Source organism: Strigops habroptila, chromosome 9 (genome assembly GCF_004027225.2).
Source record: "Strigops habroptila isolate Jane chromosome 9, bStrHab1.2.pri, whole genome shotgun sequence".
In the NCBI taxonomy this organism is placed as follows: Eukaryota; Metazoa; Chordata; class Aves; order Psittaciformes; family Psittacidae; genus Strigops; species Strigops habroptila.
In genome coordinates this window covers 3,397,302-3,417,220 of record NC_044285.2, presented here as the reverse complement: position 1 = coordinate 3,417,220, position 19,919 = coordinate 3,397,302, and the positions used below count along the sequence as shown (strand labels likewise).

The 19,919-nt window shown below is 46.1% G+C and overlaps 2 protein-coding genes across 3 annotated transcripts in view; both read left to right on the top strand.

Annotated features, from left to right (window-relative positions):
- Positions 1–639, top strand: part of ALDH1A3 (aldehyde dehydrogenase 1 family member A3) — a 32,764-nt gene extending 32,125 nt beyond the window's left edge. For both annotated transcript variants that reach the window (XM_030498226.1, XM_030498227.1), the window contains one exon: positions 63–639. In XM_030498226.1, the coding sequence (XP_030354086.1) occupies positions 63–135 (73 nt within the window). In that variant the 3' untranslated portion in view covers positions 136–639. The remainder of the gene's footprint in view (positions 1–62) is intronic.
- Positions 640–4,526: 3,887 nt separating this feature from the next.
- LRRK1 (leucine rich repeat kinase 1) overlaps positions 4,527–19,919 on the top strand; it is a 78,699-nt gene continuing 63,306 nt past the window's right edge. Inside the window, exons 1-2 of the mRNA XM_030498293.1 lie at positions 4,527–4,559; positions 7,635–7,846. Of these exons, the coding sequence (XP_030354153.1) occupies positions 7,780–7,846 (67 nt within the window). The 5' untranslated portion in view covers positions 4,527–4,559; positions 7,635–7,779. The remainder of the gene's footprint in view (positions 4,560–7,634; positions 7,847–19,919) is intronic.

Genomic DNA, 19,919 nt, shown 5'->3' with positions numbered 1-19,919 from the left:
GGAAGTACACATTAACAAGCTACAATTGCTTGTCCCTTTCCCTCCTCTCTCTTCTCTTCCAGTGGTGAATATGCTTTGGCAGAATATACCGAAGTGAAAACAGTCACCATCAAACTCTCCCAGAAGAGCCCATGAAAGCAAAAGGCCTGAATGTGACACTCTGAACGTGGCACCTGGGGGACGTGTTCAGAGCAAGGGGAGGGGAAGGGAGGAAGGAAAATGGGAACACCTAACTTTATTCCTCTAGAAACACTGAATCTACTGGACTCCATTTTGTCAACTGGCTCTTTGAAAACTGATTTAACTGACCCTACTGGCAGCACAGCACACACTTGTACTGCACAAGTCCCTGGCTATCCATCTGTCTTCTACCTGTGACAGTGTTTGCAGGACATCTGCTTTCAGACTGTACCCCTGAAGGACATGGACATCAGTGGCATGTTAGAGAGGCTTCTGGTACCATTAGCATGGGCTGTTAAACACCTTCAGAGGCATTTGGGTTTCCCTTGGCTTAAATGGACTTGAGTGGTTGGGTTAATACAACGTGACTGAAGTTGGCAGAGTTTGTGTGAAGACTGCAGCTGGAGTTTGGAATTTCAAGCTTTCATGGAAGGATCTGTAAAGAAATTCCTTTTGAAAGAGCTATCTTGGTCTCTCTAAAGATATATGCATTCTCCATACTGGTGATATTCTAGCCCTGAATGAGATTTGTGGGAGTTTCCTAGAGGACTCCTTTGGGGCCAGTATTTCACCCAACGGAGCTCGACTTTAAGGTGTCCTTGGAACCTGATGTTTTGGTGTGCACACATGACACATGCTGCAAATGCAAGGTACTGACTTTCTAACCCTTCTGGCTCTGAATGAGTCACAATTGTATCTCAAACCTTCACTATAGCACTTTTTGCAAGAGGATTTTGCACTGTACTTACCGTGATGACACCAAGTTGAATGCTAAGCATGTAGCATGATAGATATCCCACAGAAAATATCTCACACCAGTCCTTCTTATTTGGGGAGGGAGCAGAAGAGCTGCAAGAAGCTGTCCTGCTCTCTCTTTCTCTGTAACTTTCAGGCTTTATGAACATCTCTTAATTTTTTGAGCCAGGGTTATTATTATGAGAGTAAAACTTAAAAGCTCTTCTCACCGCTTCTTTACCCCATATGAATGTAGCTTACAATACATTTCTGGAAGTACAGTATGAAAAGGCAGGTGCTCCCAAGCACTCACTGAGTGCTAAAGATGTGGGTGTACAAACCAGTTACTATGGAATAAGCTATGGCTGGACTTAAATGTGTCAGTAGCTTTGCAGTAATTGTCCATGTGAGTGCTGTCATCCTGTGGCAAGCACAGAGGAGCTGGTCCTTCACCGAGAACTAAACTGCCTTGAATTGTATAAGCATGTTTGTACATGCATAGCATCCACAGAGTGGCTGTCACACCAAGTTCATGTCTTAGTACCTCCTGCAGTAACTTCTTTGCATGCCCAGACATTACTAAGAGATTAATGACAAGCCACCAGTTCCTGGGTTCACTACTCTCCCTCCTCCTCCTGCTGATTCTGTACTGGAGAACCACTGGCAAGTGTATGGGAAGCTCCACATCTGCAGGAGCTGTGAGTATGCAGGAATTAGTGGTGTCAGCTTGTTAGGAAGCTTAGCTCATCTCACTGGGATTGTCCTCAAAGAGCAAACCAAGAGAGGTTCCTTACAGCCACCAACAGATCTCCATGGAGCACTGGTAAAGATTCCTGCCTGGAGTGTTCCAGATGTCAGTGCTTGAAGCAGAAATGCAGGTCTAACCTCTCTTCTCTGATGCAAGCAAGGATTTAACCAGTACCTTCCTTAGCTGAGAGATATACCCAGTCAGTAACAAGTTCTGCCACATGAGTGGACCTTTTTTTTGGAGGAGGAAGGAAGGTGGGTGGTGGTAAGTAAGGAAAAAGTTTGCATGAACCTAAACTTCCTTATTAGTGAACATTGAAATTGCACTTCAACCCTGCTTAACTTCTTAAATGACATACCTCCCGCAGCAGTGCATAACATGGGCATGTGAGACAGGTAAATCTCCCCATCCAGTGAAGGAAATGTCCTCCCTTCCCCATGAAAGGCCAAATGGGAACACTGTAAATAAGTTTCTATTTTTTGTAAAACACTTTTAGAGTGCAAACAACTTCTCAGACAAACATTTTACTTTTGCCTACTGGACGGTTTTCTAGGGCTGCAGTCAGGAGGGAAGGAAGGCAAACAGTAAAAGGCTGGTTCTTGCTCTATCTCTGCATTTTTGATGAACAGTGGTTGAAACCAAAATCAGCTGAAGCTCTGCAGTTCCTAGTATTCTGGCTTTATATGTATGATATATATTTCACCTCTTATTTCTTATCAAGTTTTTAAAAAGTCAGTGTATCTCTTATTGTATAAATCAGGGTTTGACTCTACACACTGAATTTTCTAAGTTATATAACACTAGACACTAACTATAAGATAACCCCTTAGAGGGTATATATTCTTCCATTGCACACTAAGGCTTTCATATGAAATACTAGGTTTGGGTTTTTTTATTAAAAAAGAACTATATTTATAAATTAGGAGACAGTTAATCTAATGTATTTTTATAGCTAAAGGTACATGAAAATGCTATGTTTAAACCTCATGTATATATCTAGACTCTGGGTATCTTTTTGTAATAGTTCTTGTTCCTAATAAATGTTTAACTTTGTGAAATGGTTTCTAAATGCTGCACGTTGAAGGTGGGGGAGCAGAAAACTTCTATTGACTTTACTTTCTAACAGAGGAGTAAGTTGAAGGCCTTTTTTTTTTTCACACTGATCAGTGCTTTAAGATAATTCCAGCCCCTCTAACGCATGTGTTAAGACTCCTTCCATCAGCAAACAACTTCCACTCAACTCAATCCTCTCTCACTGTCTTCAATTTCACTCTGAATTTGGCACATTGTGTCAACACAAGTGAACACTGGAAAGGGTTATGGTTTTGTTCTTCTAAACCAAAATGGCCCTGGATTGCTGTAGTTACAGGGAGTTCTTCCTCAAACAGCAATGTGTCTGTTCCCCTTCATTCAGTGACCAGCAGTAGTCCCCAAGTGGAAACATGCACAAGAGACAACATCATTTCAAGGTACCTTTTCCATGTGTCAGAACTGAATGCAGAGTGCATGTCTGCACATGTGTATCTGGGGATTCAGTGTCTCAGTGGGGATTCTGAAGGAATCTGAACTTGGATTCATTTCTGCAGTTTGTGAATAATTAGCCTGTTTTAAAAGAAAAGCCCTGAAGTGTGGTCAGTACTCTGCATAAAAGCTGGAGCGTGTGCCTGATAGCTTAACCCTTTAAGGAGCCACTTTCGTAAGTTGTTAATTTACAGTAAGCCAAGGGAGGAGGAGAGCAGAGCTGCAGCTGGCAGGGGCAAGCACAGCTTCTTCCAGTTCAAAGAGGAATAAAGGCTGGGAAAGAGGTGGCAAGGGTACAACTATTGTGACTGCAGCTAAAAGGAGATTAATGGGACCTGAACACAAGTGAAAGCACCAGAGAAGACCCATCTTCTCTATGTCTCCATGATCACATCGAAGAAACACCCTAGGCAAGTCTCAGACTGCTGCAGCCATTCCATGAATGCATATGGCCTTTTCCACCCTTGAGCAATCATCAGACACCCATTTCTTGGTACGCACCAGGGAAGAAAAAACCCTCTGCATGTAATTTACAGAATCACTATGAATAACAAAGCAAAAGGCATGCAAACGTGGTCTTTTCTTAGTACATCCAATGAACGGGGAAAGTAAAGCAGTACCAGGCTTGTTAGAGGTTCCTGTACCTGGGGATGAACGGGTTTGTGATGGGGAAAAGACATGCCAGATGGAGCGTGGCACGTCCACCTCCTTCGAAGGGAAGGGGGCAACCTCGCTTTGCTTTTCCATAGAGGAGCAAACTCCATAGAGGAGCAACTTTCAAAGAAAGGAATCTCGGATCAGCTCTGCTACCGGTAAGCCCAGGCCGAGTGATGCTGACAGGAGATGGGCAGCGGTGCTACGAGCCAGGGGAGCTATATGCCAGCAGGTTGTGAGGGCGAGGACCCCCTGACAACCCGCTGTAGCTGAGAGGGTCCCGCTTCAGCCCCTGCAGCTCCCACAGCCTGCTTGTGCCCCAAAACAACCCCAAAGCCAAAGAGTGGGTAGCCGGCGGACATCACTCGCTGCTGGTCCCGGCTGGGGAAGGAGCCCAGAGGGGCTGCCCCGGGCCCTTCCTCCGCTCTCTCTCCACGTCCCCTCAGGCGAGAAGCCATGCGGGGCCCGCTGCCCGCCACTCTCAGCCGCGCCCGGCAAGGCGCAGCCCCTCACAGCGGCCGGGGTCGGGCGGGCCCTCAGCGGCCGCGGGCCCGGTGGCGGAGGAGGCGCCGCGCTGCTGCCCCGCTCCTTTTCCTTCCTCCCTCCCTCCGCCTCCCGCGCCGCACAGCGAAGCGGGCGGGCGGCCGAGCGCCGGAGGAGGAGGAGGAGGCGGCGGCGGCGGCGCGGCCGCAGGGACCCCGCGGGCGCCGGGACGCAGGAGGTACCGTGGCTTTGCTCCGCTTCGGCCTGGCCGCGCCGCGGGCACCTGCCCCGCCGTGAGGGGAGGCGGCGGGCTGGGGGCTGCCGGGGCTTTTCATGTGGAGAAAGTTGAGGTGGGGGGGAAGCTTATTTAAAATACAATAAAAGTTCGGAGGGAACTTTGCGGCGCGGCGGGAGCTGCCCTCCCGGCCCCGGCCCCAGCCCGGGCAGGCGGAGAGCGGCCGCCCCGCCCGGCTGCCCCGGCCCGGCGGGGAGAGGAAACACTCGAGACTCGCCCTGAGGAAAAACTCGCTCTATGGACGCGGGGCCGCGGGTTGAGAGCGGCTCCCCCCGGGCTGCACCGGCTCCCCTTGGCGGAGCTGAGGCGAGCGGCCCCCGAGAAGGGCTGAAGAGGCTCATGGGACACCCCCAGTTGGGGTGATGCCTCATTTCTCCTCAGAAGCGGTGTGGGGAGAAGGGGGTTGGCACTTTATGTATGCACAGCAGACCGAAGGACGTGTGTCCCGCCGGGTTGGGATGTCTCCAGGCAGGAATCCGGCAGGCTGTGTCGGTTCCAGTGTGTGATGGCAGGCAGGGGAGCCTGCGGCACGTTTCCATCCCGATGGTGTTTTGGGCCTCGCTGGATCCATGGCGGTACCTGTCACAGCGCCCATATGGGCTGCTCGGAAGCAGCAAGTGGTTTGAGTGGAGAAGTGAAGTTTGGGCAGGTTTCTCGTGAGCTGGGAAGCGATCTTGGGCACACCGCGGTGTTCCTGGCTGTCCGGCTGCGTTTAGGCACAATGCACAGGATGGGCAAGTGGAGAGCAAGTCTTTGGGATGGTCCAGGCATGGTCGGATGCACTCACCAATAGCTGGGAGGAGCAGGTCGCGAGAGGGAAACTGGGAATGTGTGAAATGGGATCTAAATGAACCTTCAGACGTATTCTGCACACTCCTCCTCCTTCTGAATGAGATTCTGCAGAGCCCATAGGATCCCACTCCCTAAATCAAAGTACACATGGCGTTTGCACGTGTCACAGTTGAGAGTATCTTGGTTAAGATAAAAGCACTGCAGGGTTTTTTATTATATACACAAAGGTCTTGAAATATGGAAATGCTGCTTTGATGGGTGCTGTGTGGCATTAATACATGTGGCTACAGCATTTAGTGTCCTACCTGCAGTTAAAGGGAACTGGTTATCAAAACCACACTGTTATTTTTCCTGAAAGTTTTTTCCCTTCACTACATATAAGGAAAGTTTCAGCCTGGGGAATAAACTGACTAGAAAGCTAAAAATCAGGAGCAGGGTGGTTTTCAAGCCTCTGTGGTCCACAGTGACCTCCATTCCTTGTACAGTTGCTGTGAGTGCACATGGTGCGCCCCGTAGTACAGCAAGGACATGCCTCCGAAACCAGCATCTGCTAAAAGAAGCTGGTCTGTTGGTCTTTGCATGGGGAAGTATGGCTTAGGGACCACCTCCATCTCAGCTTCCTGCAGCAACCAGAGCCTCCTCTCCTTGTGTGGGTGAAAGCTCCCAAATTTAGCCTCTTACATGTGCCCATTGAGGTGCGAGAGCTGCTGGGGCCTGACCTGGGAGATGAGCCGCTGCAGGCTGGGATGTGGAGGGATGGATGCTCGGCAGCTCAGGCATCTGCATCCTGGAGATGCAGCCATCCTGTTGCAAAGGAGGTGTTTGTGGCCTGTGTGTGTAAGTGCTTGCATGCTTGCATGCAGCCTGGCCCAGGTCTCTCGGTCCATATCATTATTTGCCATATGGCACCCGAATTATTTTTCCCACCTCTGTAAAACACCAAAGCACCAAACCACAGTCTGTGCTCAATACCCAGCACCCGGATTGCAGGATGTGTGCAGCGCTTGGGCTGTGAGTTTTGGTTCCTGCTGGCAGGCACCACAAAGTAGGGGTCATCAGAAGCTGAGTTTTGCTGTAAGTGCACTTAAAATTCAATTATTTGCCTAGAAACAACTGATGTAGCATGAAGGGACTTGTAACATTGTCAGCTGGTGGTTAAAACCCTGTGTAATGGGGGAAGAGCAGAAAACTTCCTGGAGAATGGGGATGGATCAGTGTATTTTTATATTCTCCTTGGCCTTTGATCCCAATGCAGGAAGCCAGCTCTGCTCAGGGAGGGTTAGGGATATTCTTGGGTCTTGCAGGCTGAAGAAGGACGTGGGTTACATGCTTTGCCAAATTACAGCCTCTAATCAAATCTTCATTATCACTCACCAGACATGAGAAAAACCAATAGTAGTCAAAGATGAGGGACATCATGTCACATTTGAGAGGCTTTTACTGACTGAAACTGAAAGCAGAAAGTGAATGGGCTCTGGTGCTGATTGGGCACACGCTGCAAATTCACCTGTAATTTTAACCCCCGTGGAAGATGCATTCAAAGAGAGAACATTCCAGGTGTGCAGTGGTGAAGAGGTAAGGAATTGGAAATGCCTTGGGAGACCGAACCGTGCAGTTTTCTGCTGGCTGTTGTGCAAGACAGTTCAGAAGAAGACAACTTTAAGAGCTACTTGGGGCCTGATTTGCCTCCTTGAACATGTTTGAAGAAGCCTGAGGCTTCTAGGAGCACTAGGCAAAGGGGAAGGGAGCTGTTGTGTTCCTCTTAACCCTCTTTTCTTTTCTACAGAGCACTGTCTCAGTAACCACATCAGTATTTTTCAGTTTCTCACGGTGGAGTCTTACAAGAGCCACAGTCTTCTTTGTGGATGGGAAAGGTTTTGAGGTTGCATTTAGGATTTTTCCAGCTGCACTGCATGGTTTCAATGCTCTGCCTTTACACTAGCTTGTGGAGAATCTGAAACTGCAGCTGTGACCCCTGCCCACCCCCAAAGACTGAGCAGCTTCAGTGGAGAAAGATTGGGAACATTATCTTTCTATAGCGGAGATGTTAGTCTCCTCTGTTAATTCATGTTATGCTCTTAACAAAGCTGTTATGAAAATAGTTGTATTTATAGGATAAGTGCATTTCTGCAAAATAACATTTAGACAACTGCGTTAGAGTGCAGAGGAATAAGCTTCTTGCAATTTCTAGACGATTAATTTGTTTTGCTGTGTATTTTTAAACAGAGCAAATGATGTTTCTTCAGGATGGTGCTTACTAACAGCCTCTGCTCCTGCATTTACTTGACGGAGATCATTCAGCTTTGACAACACTTCAGTTTTAAGTGCTGCAGAAAGTTTGTCTATTGGATCTTCACAACTGCGACCCAGAATGTACTGGTGTGTGGGAACTGAGGAATCCGCTGTTTGCAGAGAGCGCAACATGGATCCACAAAATGGTAAATAGGAGGATTTCTTTTCTTTCCTGTTGAGACTGGGAGCAAAAGGGTTGAAGGGTGGCCAGCTGCCACTGAGTGTCGATGACATTTAAATGGGTGAAAGACCTTTGAGTGATTTGAGCCCTAATCATTGAAAATTTATAGGTTAGAACAAGGAATTTTACTTCCAAGGAGAGTCATGTTGAACTACGCAGGTGGTAAGAATAGCATTCCTCTGAAGACTGACTTTCCTCCAAAGGCCTCCGGAATTAGTCAATATATGTATCACGTCTCACCAGTTCCTAAATATGTTTTACAAGATCTGTGCTTTTTCAGCGTGTGAATGCAAATATGTTCCCAGCCGCTGATGCAGTGTGTGTTTGGGGGATGAAAAAACTGCTAAAATCAGAGCATCGTTCCTCAGGCTGAACCTGATATTAACCTGCTCCAGTTTTACTGTCAGCTTTGATTTAGTGGCTTGCAGCGAGTTATTGTTGGCTAGGTTGGAAGGTCCATGTTCATGTAATGTCATAAATCCATAGTGGGAATTTCTCTTTCAGAAGGGACATATGCTTCAGGTTGCTTCCTATGAATTTATTTTGTTTTCTGAACAGCCAAATTATTTTTGGATGGCTTTTATCACTGAAACCCTCAGCTCCTCAGCACTGCTGCCTTTCTCTGAGTCAAAACCCAGTTATGCTCCTGCATCAAGAAGTAGCCGCCTGGTTATTGTATAACGGTATTCCCCCCTTGCAACAAGCGGTTCATTAGGAGGCAGCATCTGCGTTTTAAGTGTGGGATGAAGGTGTGTTTGACGCTTTGTAGTGAGTAAGCAGGCTTCAGCAGAAGCTAATGTTTTTGCAGCCTTATTTTGGATTTTATCAGCAACTATGAAGCAAAACCTGATAGTTTATTCAGAGGCCGCCTTATCTGGTTTGAAGACGTTTCTCACCAGCGTCACAGGGAGCTCTGGGAACTCTTTCCTCTCTCCGTATGTATGCTGCTTATTCTGTGATACTGATTTTTCTCTTTGGTTTTGCTTTTGTTAATTAGCATTGTATCTTTCTATAATAATCAGCATTTGGTTATTGAATATCCTTAAATTCTATCTTCTGACTTTCTCTCTGGAAGAAATTATCTGCACTTGAATACTAAGCTATAAACCATGAGAAGAATTTTAATCTGCACTAATGATTCACAAGTGTTAAGAATTGCTAAATTTTTGTTCTGCAGCAGTGATTTGACAAGTTTTTCTCCCTGTTTAAAGATACAGTAAATAAAGCAAATTGGTTTATGAGTGCATAATGAAGTGAAAAGCGAAAAAGGCAGATCTTCCACATTGTGAGCTCAGTTTTTGTTTTGAGAACTTTATTACATGTTTCTATTATGTAAATATATTCAGTTAAACTGGTTAACTGGAAGCAGACAAATTGTACCGGTATAACTCTTCTATACCTACACGTCTGGGTTATTGATAAACAGTGCTGGAAGATTGGCAAAGGGTTCTTAGGAATGATGAAGATTGAGTATTGCCCTGGTTGATTTGTCTTTGTAAGCAAGCTGTACATGTTTAAACTCATTTTTATTTTGGGGTTGTTTGAGTCCTGCCAAGAATAATTGTTGTTAGCTGGCTGGTCCGCTCCCTAAGTTAGCTGGTCCTTGTTCTGCATTTGGATCCTGTTACAGAGCTTGATGGCAGGAATGAGGTGACTCATTCAGCCTCCACATCTGAACCTATTGTTTACAGGATTTATTAACAATGTAGATGCAGCCTCCTGCTTCCATTCAGCAGGAACCACTGGGAAGTAGAGTGAGATCACAGATCATTTCTTTAATGCCGACGACCTCATTAGTGCTCCCAAAGCTTGGAGGCTTTCTGGGGGGGGCAGGAAGGACAGGGTGGATGTGAGGGGTTTAACAAACAGCATGGCAGTGCGTGTGCCTCCGTGATGGATCAGTGCAGTGTTACGGCTGGCACAGTGCTGGAGACACCTTCCAGCAGGTACCATGAGCACCCGGTGCCTTGATCATTTGAAAGCCTTAAAGTTTTTAGGGCTTTTTTTCCCCCCACAGCTATGCATTTGGCCAGGTGTCCATGTGGAGAATAGGTTCACAGCATCACTGACTGGGTAGCAAATGCAAGATACGATGCAAAGGCTCACCTTACTGCTTGCGTCTCCTCTGCTGTTCCTCTTGGCTGCGGCAGTGATCTTGCCTGTATCCCAGGAGGATGCCCGCTTACCCTCGGAGCTGTGCTTCAGAACTGGACCCTGTCTACCCTCTGAGGATGGTGCTGGGCTTGACTCGATGCTGGCCGAGCACCTGCTGGTCCATAGAGAGGATTTGTCACTGGAGTGCAGAATAACGCTCCATTCCGGGTGCAGTCAGCATCTTGCTTGCCTCCTCAAACCCTGCTTCCCCTCTCCTAGATGTGTTCATCTTGCCCTAATTAAAAGCAAGAAAGCGAGCAGAGATACGGGGGTGGCTGCAGCCTCTCATGCAGCACAGGTCTGGGTTTTTTTAAACTTGATTAAAGAGCTCTACATAATATAGTGGAGGTGAGTCTTGTAAGAAATACAATGGAAGCCCAAAGATATCACTGTGTGAATGCCTAAAACAGAATAGAGAGTCATCTTTCTGTGGGCTGGTTGCTTTCTTTGAGTCTTATGAAATTTTACAGTTAGGATTTAAATCTCATAGGAGATTCTAGGAGACAGTTCAGCAAAGATGTAGAAAAGCAATCATTGTCTGCTGAAATGTAAGGGCAGTTTTGTTAAAGAGCTTATTGCTGTCTTACTGAGGATTTTATTCAGTGTTCATGTGCCACTGGTTTGTGTCTCGGAGGTGGAATTGGATTATCCTTCAAGCGCACCAGAGGGTGTCTCTTTCCTCCTTCTAAATCTAGAAATGGCACTGATAAGGGGTGTTATGTTGTAATGTATATAATATTACGTATTAGGGACTATGATGCCAATGATAGTTACTTGACATTTTATAGTAGCTTTACACATATTAACTAAATCAACCTTCACAGCTTCTTTTGAGGCAAATCTGTTTTAAGCTGGTGACTTCCAGCTTCTTGTCCAGGGAAGCATAAGTAGACATGGGCAGAATGCCTGGAAAAGAGACCTAAATATTAAAATGAGGGAGCAAACAAGTAACCAGAGTATAATGACTTGAGTTGGCATTCAGAGTGGACCAGAGGCTCTTAAAGCTGTGCTTCACAAGTGCTGTGGTGACCCAGCAGCTCACAGGGCTTTATATTTTATCAGAAAGAAGCTACCCACGACTGTAGTGACCTTTGCAACCCCGTCTGGGCCGTGGCTCAGCTCAGTACTGATGCAGAGGGAAAGCTGCTGCCTGCACTGCTGCTTCCTGAGTCGTAGAGAAGTCTCCCGTGCAAGTAAGAGGAGTTTAACTGGGAGAGTTAGAGAGTCATTTTAACAAGAGGGACTGCTCAAGAGCGAGTGCAATTTTATGTGGAAAGTTGCACAACGGATTGAATGGTGACAGCTTGAGGTTAGCTAATAGCAACTGAAATGGTTCATTTTCCTGGGACATGGCTTTTTGAATCCAGCATCACTCCCCGGATTGCATTAGGGCAGGAAATTTCAACTGTGGCCCAGGCCTTCATCACAGGCTTTTTGAGGAGGTGACAGGGTCTGTCTGTCACCAGGACTGTATATGGAGGGATGGAAACTTTGGCAGACTGTGCCCTTGTTCTCTGTTTTGTGCTTACTGGCTAACCCGAGCCTGCCAGGCTGTCAGTGTGAAATCCACTTAAAAAGTAAGTCTACAGGCAGAACGGACTTCTTTACAGCAGTTATAGCAGCAGAGCTCACCCGCTGCAGGGTGTGCATGTAAATGGCCTCTAGATCATTTTTGGTGTCATTCACTGTCATTTCCACAGTTGATCTTGTTGCCTGTGAAGGGCAGGAACTGGCATTTGGTAGTGAGAATATCTTTGCTTATAAATCTTCCCTGCTGAGTAGAGGAGGAGGGGAAAATCAGTGTCGGCAGCACTGCTGGTATCACTTTGTTCCTCATGAAATCACCACGTAAACCTTAAAACCTTTACATCAGCTGCATGGATGGGGCTGGGGCCAGGTCTTAGGGCACGTTGATTTAGCCCCATCTGTGGCACATTGTGGTGTATAACAGGGAAAAAGCGTTTGCACCCTCTGTTCTGCTTTTTCCATCCACACATTACCCTGTAGTAACATTACCCTGAGTCTGCTGTGACAGCGTGGTGGTGAGAAGGACAAGGAGAGCATCTGGGAGGTGACGTGAGCACACAGAGCACGAGAGACCTGCAGTGTGTTGGTTGCTTGAAGTTCTGTATAATCAGACTAAATGAGCCTTGAAGGTCTTCTGGTTTTCTTCCTGCTCCTTAAGCTGCGAGTTACTTGGAGTCCAAACAGCAAATTGAAAGTATTTCTGCAAGCAAAAAATGAAAAAGGCAACAAATAAACCAGGTATCTTATGTGAGTTAGTCTTACTGCATGATGCCCTGCAGAAGGAGAAGTAGGAAATGCTAGGCAGAAATAGGAAGTACACTAGTAAAGCAGTAATAGGCTTGTATTTTTAACGATATTTAAATACACACTCTACAGAAGTGGTGCAGTCTCACACAGGGCCAAAAGCTGATGCGGAAGGCCGGCCTGCAGCAGAAAATGCATGTGGTTAAGCCTGTCCTCCTGTGCAGACTGTAACAGAGCTGCATATTGCACCATCTCACCAAACTGAGCCAGGGTTGCTGAAAAGGGCAACGAATGCTGGAGTGTTTACAATTAGGAGCCTAATTTAAGACACTCTGAACTGATTCTCAGAGCCTGGATACTAAGCACTGTTATTCACACCCACCCTTAGAAGATGTCCCTTCTATTTTGAAATAGAGGCATCTGGAAGAATGTGTTCATGTGCATGTGCAAAATGGGAGTTTGGTTTGTGGGTGCTGCATCCCTCTGGAGTCAAGGAGATATAAAGGAATACTTAGGTCTTGGTAGTGGCAGAAACAGCTTTGTCCAGATAAATACCATCAAAGCCAGCCTGCTCTTGAACTTGGGGGCTGTAGCTGTGGGGAGTGCCAGCAGTGTGGTGCAGACCTTGGGAAACTAAGTGAGCAGACAGTCCAACCTGAGAGCCAGAGTGATTTACAGAGAGTAGTAAATCATTGATTTTTGTCTGAGCTGTACCTGGCATTATCTGCTGCTGTACAGCTTTATTTTTTCACCTTTCAGTGAAAATGTATTTGTGGTATTACACTATAATACAATGTAATGCAAAATGTATTTATATCACATTAAGATGTAACTCATGAAAACTCAGTCAAGAACCCTAGGAAAAAACAAAGCTGAGGTGATAATGTAGTAAAGAAAATCCTTTGCCCTTAGACCCTGGGCACAGGGACTCCTTAATGACATTACTAATCTGTGATTATAAGGTAGCTCTCAGGTGAGGGCTGACACTGTGGTCATAGAACCATTGTCCTCTGTTTCAGTGGGGAAAAACAATTGATAGTGCTCACACCAACTCAGTCTGTACCAGGCCTGTCATTGATTTAGTGTTTTGTCAATGGTGTTGCAGGTGATTTTAGACTTGCGCTAAAGAAAGTGCTATGAATTATATGTTTTTCTTTATAATCTCCAAGGCCTTATCCTTTGGGGCCTTTATCCAAAACCCATTAAAGTCTTTGCACTGACATAACAGGCTTGGGACCAAGATCTTTAGGGATCCTTACAGCATTAAGCCTGCAGTTTATTTGGTTTTCATTTCTCTGATCAATAAAGGGGCTGTCAGGGCACTGCTTGGCAGGAGGCAGCTAACTGGGAGGGAATGTTTGCATTGCACATGAGGGTGTGAGGGGTGGATTTTATACCATTCAGCTCCCAGTCTGCTGTATAGAATCATAGAATTGTTTAGGTTGGAAGAGACCTTTAAGGTCATCAAATCCAACTGTTAACCCAGCACTGCCAAGTCCACCACTAAACCATGTCACTAAGTGCCACATCTACATGTCTCTTACAGGGATGGTGACTCAACTGCCAAGTCTGTCTCTTAACAGGTTCTGTTTCAGATTTTACACCAAGTAAGGCTGATATTAGACTCCTTTCCTTAATCCAAGTCTGCATGCTCGTTAGTGGGTCAGCAATTGCTTATTTGCATGATTAGGTATCACCACAGCAGCAGCCCTTTTGTGTAAGCTGCTGATAGTTTCACAACAGAAGTGTGTCCATGCTTTGAATTTGTGCCTTGCTCGTACTTGGAGGGTGGACTTATAAAAGAAGTCTTTAAGTATTAGGGAAGGCCCTCCTCAACCTTCAGAAAGCTGTCCTGCAGTCAGAAGGGCTCTGGGGGTTGGCAGTTTCTGGTTTAAGAAAAAAGTGTGCTTTCAGACATTACAAACTGCCCTTAAAACATGTATAGCTACATGCAGGCCAACTCAAGTGAGCCTGGTCATAAATCTGGTCTAGATCCCCATTGAAAACAGCAAAGTTGATATATTAATATCAATTAATACTGATTTTATGCTGCAGTTTCTGCAAATAGTCAATCCCTCCTGGTATAATCAGCCACCCTCTGTGTTTTTGAAGAGAAGCTAAAACTCAATGATGGCTTTGTAGATTATATACTCTGCAGGGATACAGGTACCTGCTGGTGAAGGTGCATAGACAGCCTTCCCTAGCCTGAGCTATCTTGGCATGGGTCCTTGTGATGGTGGGATGTGCTGCTCCAGACAGGCTGGCAGGATTTGGGGTCTGCCATGGAGCTGCACAGAGCAGTGGTGCAGATCCTCACTTTCTTGGCTCGCCCTCTCTAGCTGGGTAGGGTGAGCTTCAGGAACTTCTCGAACACAAAGACAAGCCCTATGTTGTGTCACACAAGGGTGATGGAAAAGGTCATTCTGCTACAGGGAGGGCAGGAGGAAGGAGAAAGGTGAAAGGAGCAGGGACTGGGATTGGGAGCTGGAAGAGCAGCTTAATTTTAATTTCTAGTAGTCAGTCTGTGGCTCTCAAGCATAAAGGTTGGGATTTTGGATGCTGCTGGGGAAAACTGAGGAGTCGCAGGCTGTCCACAGCTCCTTTTCTGTGCGGAGTTGAAAATCATGGAAAAATAACGAGCCAAAGCAGCGATACAAACAAGAAGTCTGGATAAATTTAGCTCAAATATTCTTGGTATGTTTGTGGTCGCTGTGGAAATTACATCACTGCTTGTTTAAATGATCAGAATATCACTTGGAAAACTGGCATGGCTACCCGAGGAGAGCTCAAAATGAAATCTTTTCAAAGCATGTATGTCTTTGGAATTGCTTCACCTGCAGTTAGTTGGTTTTGGGGTTGTTTTATTCCCGTCTCGGTTAAGGAGTGTTTTGACTAGAGGTTATTGCTGCTTAATTGAAAAGCCACAAGGTTTAGAGCTGATACACTCTGAAGTGTGATTATCTTCACATAAAAATTCTGTCTGGGGACTCAGATTCAAAAAGAGTGCTGGTAATTGCTGAAGACAAGACCTCCTCCAGAATCTGCCTGCACGTCTTTCTGTTTTGCACATCAAAGAGCCTTTGAAAATGCTTTTATTTTTGCATCAAACAGGAACCCTTTTTTTTTTTTGGTAACACTAATGGACAAGATCCCTTTTCAGATCTCATATGTAGCTTGGAAAACAAAGCAGTCTGGCTCCTTAAAAAGTCTTAACTCCTTAAGTGGGCTTGTTTTCATGGTCCCAATTCTCCAATGTTCTGCACCTTGAACCTTTCACTCTGTTGTGGTTTTAGCCCAGCTGGCAAGTAAGGACCACTCAGCCCCTTGCTCACTCCACCCCTAGAAGGAAAATTAAGCCTATCCCAGCTGAAACCAGGGCACACATGATGGCAGGGTGGGAATAAAAGCTGTCAAATCAAGGTCACTTGCATGGATTGGGTCAGGTTCTCATGTGCAATGGATCAGAGATCGTCACAGGTTGGTGGGAGGGCGATGAAATGTGCCTTACCTGAGCTTGCTGCCTCTACCCTGGAGCAGCCATCTGAAAATGCTGTTGGCTGCAGCAGGTTCAGAGCATGTACTTTTGTTTGAACTAGGTAGAATCCTTGTTCTTTTTTCATTGAAATGAATGTTGATATTCCCAGACCAAAAGGAAGTATCTCCCCTTTCCCCTCTCTGCAAATGCAGGCATTTCATTTCTGCTGCTTGTAGGTTTTGTCACAGGTGAAGAAAGGTTTCAGTTTCTTTGGTAGCCCCCATTAAAGCTTTGGCAGCACATCACTATGCAGCACTGCCTTGGCCAACAGCAGAGGTCTTTTTGTCGGGCTTTCTCTTCTGCTCCAGACACAGCTGTTAAGGTAATCTTCCCTCTGAAACATTCTGTCCTCGAAACCAGCATCTCTGTGGATCTGCGCCTACTTTCATAGAAGCTGGTGGAAGCACTCACATTGAGTTCAGTAGAAGCTGGAGTGGAGCCTTGCTCTCTCCACTTTTTGTTGGAGTTTTATTTTCTATTCCAGGCTATTGTGTTCATCTCTTTCCTCTGATGCTCTTCCCAGCTCTGTACTTCCCTTGGTTCTGCTGTTGCCAAATTGGCTGTTCAGCTCTCTTGATGCCAACCATATCCAGTATCTTGATTGCATTTTCTTTTCCTTTGCATGCAACACGTTTACCTAAGCTAATATAGAGTTGTTGTCTTGGTGATTAATGAGAAGTGGGGATGGCAATAAGTATTTTATTAGGCTAGCAGGCAGTTAAAGAAGCACATTGAACTGTGTCTAACATGTTCTAAGCTTGGATATTGCTGTGTGGGACCCCCTCAAATCTCTTGAAGGGCTTCTTCCCTTAGATGTATCTGCTTTTTCCTGGATGTATCTGTTTAATAAAAGATACTGTCTCTTTCTACAAACTTCCCTCAAAGTAGCCTGTGAAGCTGTTATCGTCTCGTGTTGTGACAGTGCTTGGTAACTGAGTTAACTTCTGCATGTGTGTAACTTGGGAACACAGTCTGTAGGGCTGGAAGGAGAGTGTGGGTCAGTGTCTTGGTGTCACACTTCTAAGCCTTATTCACAGCCTGTTTTAAGCAAGTTGACTTGTCTGTTCCTTCTGCTTTTCTAGAAGGCTGTTCCTCATTTCTCCAACATTTTAAACTTTCTTCTAGCTGACAGCCAAAATGTATTCATACCCTGCACACAAATAACTCTTCTCCTTCCATGGTGTCTCCCTCTCAATGTATTTATAGACAGTACTCGCATCTCCATCCTTCATTTTTCCAGGCTCTTTTTGTCTGTAGCCTTGCAATTACACTATTTCTCCGATTCTTCTCCACCTCTTCCAGATTCTCGTAATCTTCCTTGAACACAATACACTGGAGTCGTGCAAGGTATTTTGCATCTTTTTAATGTAGGTTTCCCTTTTTTCCCTCCTCTCTGGCTGGCCTTTCCAAAAGCATCCAGGATCTGTAAAAGACCTGCTCTGGTCCTCGGGGAAGGGAGGAAGGGCACTCGTGGCTGCAAAGGTGACAGCAGCTACCAGAACCCCTGCCATGTGATGGAGGGATGGAGAACTGGGCTTGCTGCTATGGCCCAAGAAGACATGATGGAGCAGCTCTTGAGCTTCATCCTACCACTTTAAGCAGGTTTCTCTGAAAGCCCCACTGAGGCTTGTCTTTCCCAGTAGCATCCGTGGAGTTTCATGGGGCTGGAGAGGCAGATGTTGGCTGCTTCTGTGCTATTATTTTTGACGAGCAGTTGAGTCGGAGTGTCTTAAATGGGTTTTCCATTTAGGAGGGTGTTTACATGTGTTATTAAAGTGAAACATAAGCTTAGGAGCTGCTTTTCTCAACTCAGACAAGCTGTGAAATTGCTAAGTGTGTCTTTGGTAGAGCCAGTAGAAGACTTGGACTCAGAAGAGACCTGGGCAAGGACCTTGGGTCCGTCCTCCCCTCGCACATACACAAGGAGTCCCTCCCTGAACTCTTCCAGATGCAGCCTCCCAGAGCTGGGGCCAAAAGCATTTGCTTCTTTCTAAAGCTGGCTTTAAATAGATGTCTAAGGAGGATGTAGCAGAAAGGGGCTGGCCATGACTTGGTGCTTCCCCAGTGTGAATAATTAATGACTTTTGGTTTAGAAGGATGTTGAGCAAATTATTTCTTTGAAAGAGAGTAAATTACTGATGTGTAATTTTTTTTTCCTTCTGATGAAAGCTCAAACATTAAGGAAAAGTGTCCAAAGAAACCAAAGTTAGCCATGAAATTCTTATTTAACGGTGTTTCAAATGAAATCCAGTCTTGGTTTGGTTTCATGGCTATAATGTTTGATGCAGTTGGATGGAAATGGTCTCACTAGAGACATCTTTCATCATTTAATAATCCTCTTTCCAGCCATGCCTGGAAACAAGCATAAAGAAAATCCAGAAGCGTCGTTATACTTCTGCATGCTTAATGTATATCTTCCAATTTAGAATCTGGAAAGCCAGAGTGGCATTGCTGGCCTTGCATGCAAAAGCAGCTTTCTGAATGATTCAAGCTGTAGGATCGGAACCAAATCACTAAGGCCAAAAGACAAAAATAGAAACTTTCACTTAGAGCTGAGTCATTCGTATTTTTGATGCAGCAATTGGTTCTCTGGCCATTTGGAGCTCTCTTGGTTCCCTCAATCTCTTTCCCTTGGGGGTGGAATTCAACACCATCAGTGTTCCCTGTGGGCTTTGGTGATCCTTTGCACCCCAAAGAGGGCACTACTGGGGGCATCCCCCTTCTTTGCAAGAGCCAGCCTTTGTCCTGTGCTTGCCAGAGGTCATCCCTGTCCCATTCCTTCCCTGCACTGTGTCTACCAGGGGCAATGAGGCAATCTGACCACTGACAAATGTGTTGTGGCCACTGATGCTCCAAGTGCTCCTACAGTTCAAAAGGGATGAAAATGTACATGTGAAGCTGCTTAGGCCTGACACTTGTACTCAGCGGGGGGAGCAAAACCATCACTGTCATCAGCAACAGCCCAGTGCATGGTGCTGGTAAGCTGGAGAGGGCAGGGTTGGTGAATGGCTGCCTGCTTGTGTTCAGTACCCAGCCACTGGGTGGGAAGTGGGAAGGCGAAGAGAGAGGAGGAGGAGGAGGAGGCGGCAGCCCTGTGTTTGCTGTCACTGCTGCCATTTGGGATGTGGTGGTTGCCTTGGTGTTATCTACTGCAGCTAAGGAAGCTCTATAAATGGAGAGGGTGCAGCTAAAGGTGGGATGGGGAGCAATGGGAGCCTTATGTGCTGTGTGCACGGCCAGATGGGGATTTGTGTGGTGTTTATCAGCACACAAGAGGCTGGCTGCAGCCCCTGGAGCCTAGTCGCAGTGCTGATGAGCTGCCTTTGCTCTGGTTCTGTGGTGAGGGTCACACTCTTGCTGACCCTTTTCCATCATGTGTAGCTCAGGGCAGTAGAAGTGGTGTGTGCACTTAGAAAACAATCATCGGGAAGCATCATGTCTAAGGTAGAGCTGTCCTGTTGCAGAGTGCAAGAGAAGAGCCATATCCCGGGCCATCACATGTAGTAGCCCATGTTCCTTTTCCCTTGATAGCTGCGGGTACCATTAGTGATCCCAAACTTATCTTTCCAAAGTGATTTGCACACTGACAAGATAGGTTTGCTCTGACTCATATTCTAGTGTGTAATCCTCTGTGCTCTCTCTAACCTCATTGCCTTGTAATGCCTTTGTGTAGCCTCTTTTGTACTTCAGCAAAGAAAGAATAACCAGCTCGGTTTCATTTTAACTTCTTGGACAATATAAGTAATTTCCAGAGTCCCAGGGATCTGGGAGGCACACACACAGATACAGGAGCCTGCTCAGATCTGGTAGAGCTTTTCAGCCCTGGCTCAGTGCTCCCAATGGCAGAAAGACAGACAGCTTCACACAGCCATCCAGGCATCTGTGATACTGCCCACTAAACACTGCTGAGTCTCAGTGCTGCTCCTATTTGAGGCTTTTCTGTCCCCTCTTCTCACATTATCCCGGGTGATGGAGAAATGATTGTGTAAGTGTGGAGCTAAAGCCTTTGGAGACGTCTGGTTTTCGTAATTCAGTTCTGGAACCCCTTGAAAAGGCAGGAGTCCAGAGCATTTTTCCA